The sequence below is a fragment of the Cricetulus griseus genome, chromosome 3 (genome assembly GCF_003668045.3).
Source record: "Cricetulus griseus strain 17A/GY chromosome 3, alternate assembly CriGri-PICRH-1.0, whole genome shotgun sequence".
NCBI lineage: Eukaryota > Metazoa > Chordata > Mammalia > Rodentia > Cricetidae > Cricetulus > Cricetulus griseus.
In genome coordinates this window covers 4,968,450-4,971,956 of record NC_048596.1, presented here as the reverse complement: position 1 = coordinate 4,971,956, position 3,507 = coordinate 4,968,450, and the positions used below count along the sequence as shown (strand labels likewise).

The window sequence follows — 3,507 nt, the reverse complement described above, 5'->3', positions numbered from 1 at the left end:
AAATGAAGCTGCCGCTAAAGGCATCGGAATGGTGGCGCCAGCTGTTGCTCTTCACTTGGTCTTTTGTAGGGGTGGGATGGGGGGGAGACAGACAACAGCTATTGTGCATGATGTTCTATTGAATAACTGCATAATTTGAAGATAAACAGTGTTTTGCAAATGAAGTCGTTCTTTTCTGAAACTTACGAGAGAACAAACTGAATCTTCACTTTCTTTTATTAGGCAAACAATTTACATTGGATTATGAAAATGAAGTCCATAAGCAAGATTACTTCATTAAGTCACCACCCCCTCAGCTTTTCTTCTCTGCGGTAAGTACCTGCCTGGTTTGACCAGCCTCCCACCAGCTCATGAGCATCTGAAAAAAAGTCCCTGCTCATCTTCTGAGGTTTAATGAACAACTAAACCTTTTCATTTTTTAGACCTCCTGGAAGAAGCGGCTTTTTATCCTGTCCCAGAGTGGGGGGAAGGACCTGACTCTTTCCTATTACAAGGACCATCATCAACATCGAGGCACCATCGAGCTGGATGGGTGTGTATCCGAACCAGGAAACCTGAACAGCAGCAAATGCGCCCAAGCCCAGCGCTAAACAAGCTGCTCTCTGACAAAAAGCAGCAAGCACTTCAGAACTGCCACAGTGTTTGTGTCTCTAACTGAAACAATGACCGTGTAGGTAAAAGTGAGGTCGTTAGGTCCTGTTGTATGTTGTAGGTGGTACCTCACTAATTCCTGAGCATTTGGCTAAAAACTTTGTCTCACTTAATTTTTTTTTATGAGATAGAGCCCCTGAAGCGCAATTTCACAGAGCCAAGGTGGAGTTTAAGAAATATTTAGATCAACTATTCTTTGTCTTTTCTTCAGAAGTCATGTACCAGGAATATTGGGAAATATTGAGATTTGTGGACTCAGGAACCCAACCCAAATAGAAACTTCTGAATTGAATTGCAAGCTGAACAGAGTATTTTCAATTACTGATGAGCCAGATCCAGAGTTATTTTCTAAAATAGAAAGAATTCAAATGAGATTTATGACGAGAACTAGACAGGCTTTAACATGTGGGTCAATGGAATGCTCAGCTTCATTCCCAATTTAAAACAGGAGTCTGTTTCTATCTTAAGTTGCTCTCTGCATCCGCTGAGTTACTTTGTGTCTGTCTCAGAAGCACCACCATAGAAGTTGGCATAAATAGCCAGGAGAAGATGCAATCTGTGCAGAAGATGTTCAAGTGCCACCCAGATGAGGTGATGTCCATCAGAACCGCAAACAGGGACTACTTTCTCATTGGCCATGACAGGTGAGCCGTGTGATGACAGCGCGTCTGCTGTGCATGAAAGCAAAGGCATTGTGAGCCTATAGGCAATAAATAGGCTGTGAATATAAACCAGGCTGCAAATGCAGAGCATCCGTCTTCCTTGTATGCTAAAATGGTTGTGTGTGCTTGTACATGTGAGTGTGTGTACATGTGTGTGTGGCTGCACATGTGGGTATGAGTGCACACATAAGTGTGTGTGCATAGGTGTATGGCTAGACATATAAGCATGTGTGTACATGTGTGTGGTTTCACATGTGAGCATGTGCGCACACATGTGTGACTACACATGTACACGTGCACATGCAAGTGTGTGCATATAAGTATGTGTATGTGTGGCTGCACATGTGTGTGTGTGTGGTTGCACATGTAAGTGTGCATGTGTGTGTGTGTGTGGCCACACATGTGAGTGTGTGTGCACATGTGTGTGATATGAAGTCTATTTTGTTGTTTGACACAGGGTCCCTCACTGGAGTTGAATGAAGCTAGGCTGGCTCACCTGCAAGCTGCAGGGATCCACCTGCCTCTGATTCCCCAGCTGGTGTTGAGAATGCGCCACGGCACCTGGCAATTCTGTAGGGATTAAATTCAGACCCTCATGGTTGCATGGCAAGTGCCAACTAAGCTTCCTTCCTGGCTCTTAAAATGAAGAATCATTATGCTAGTTGCCTGTGAGTGTTGTAACAGTGTTTAAAACAACAGAGGTTTATAACCTCACTGTTCTGAAGACTGGGAGTCAGCAATGAGGCCTGGCATTGCCACCCCTGTGAAGCTCTGTGGAAGGCAGGCTCTTCTCAAACCTCTTTCTCAGAACTGCTGGCAGTGCCTTGGTTACAGCAGCCAAACCCTGGCTTTCACATGGTCTTCCCCATATTCACACACCTCTAGGTCAAATTTCTCCACCCCCTCCCCCAGATACCAGTTTTACTAATTTAAAAGGTACCTGTATTCCATTATGATCTCAACTGGTTATTTCTGTAAACAGTCCCTTTCTTCAAAAGGTGACATCTGAGGACCAGGAGCTAGAACTAAGACATAGTAGCTGAGGAGAGGGTCACAAAGCACGTCACAACAGCCACTATCACCCAGATGCCTTCTGTGAAGAAAAATGACCAAAAACATTTGTAGGAGCTGCAGGGAGAGACTGTGCTCATCCTCAAGGCATCTGCAGTTTTTAAGAGAGCCTCCTGTTGCTAGCAGAAGAATTCTCACACCCGTTTATCTGCTGGAGAGAGGGATTCTGGTGTGGGAGGAGAAGACAGAGGTGGAAGCCAAGCACAAAGCCAAAGTTTTCTTTTAAATTGTCACAAAAGCTGCAAAGTTGTCTTTTAAATCGTCACATAAGACAGCAGAAGAGAAGGCAGGGATGTATCAGTTCACACGTGCACTTGCCTTGTGCACTTTTCTATGTGCTGTGATGTGACACCTGACGGATGGATCTATTATCTTACAAGTCCTTTGGATTACAGTCCATCCTTGAGGGAAGTCAGGGACCTGGAGGAGAAGTTGATGCAGAAGCCATGGAGCCAGGAGTGCTTCTCACTGGCTTGCTCAATATGGCTGGTTTAGCCTCCTTTCTTACAGCACCCATCTGCCCAGGGGCAGCACAGCCCACAGAAAACTGGGCCCTACTGCATTGATATTTAATCAAGAAAATACCCCCACAGGCTTGCCTATAGGTCAATCTGATGAAGGAATTTCCTCAATTGAGTTTCCCTCTTCCTGGACTTGTGTCCAGTTGACAAAAAAAAAAAAAAAAAAAAAAAAAAAAAAAAAAAACAAAAAAAACTAACCAATACGGCAATCTTCTTAAACTACATTTCCTAAGGGTCTGGAACGAGGCTGACAGGCAGAACACCATGGAAAGCAGAAGCTCCGGACCCCATGTTCCCTACTGGAGGTGTCAGGAGGAGAGTTAATTCAACTGTGTAGATGCAGAGACACAAGGGGGCAGAGAACCATTCAAACTACTTGGGCCAAGAGTTCATTTTGTGGGCAGCTGATCCCAAAGCTGTTCTGACTGCAATCAAAGAACGAGTTCAGAATGAGTTTGGGAGCATTGCTGCCAATGCCAGCTCAAACTCTCTTCCTCCCCCAGGGAGAAGATCAAAGACTGGGTCTCTTTCATGTCACGGTATTGCCAGGGTGTGAAAACAGCTCATCAGAATACAGAGGTAACTCTATACCGCCAATGACG

General features: G+C 44.8%; 1 protein-coding gene across 1 annotated transcript in view; it reads left to right on the top strand.

Annotated features, from left to right (window-relative positions):
• The first annotated feature begins 218 nt into the window (after positions 1-218).
• The window catches only part of Plekhs1 (pleckstrin homology domain containing S1), an 18,482-nt gene continuing 15,193 nt past the window's right edge, over positions 219-3,507 (top strand). The window contains 4 exon segments of the mRNA XM_035441762.1: positions 219-311; positions 423-532; positions 1,161-1,295; positions 3,409-3,484. Coding sequence (XP_035297653.1) covers positions 1,201-1,295; positions 3,409-3,484 — 171 coding nt within the window. The 5' untranslated portion in view covers positions 219-311; positions 423-532; positions 1,161-1,200.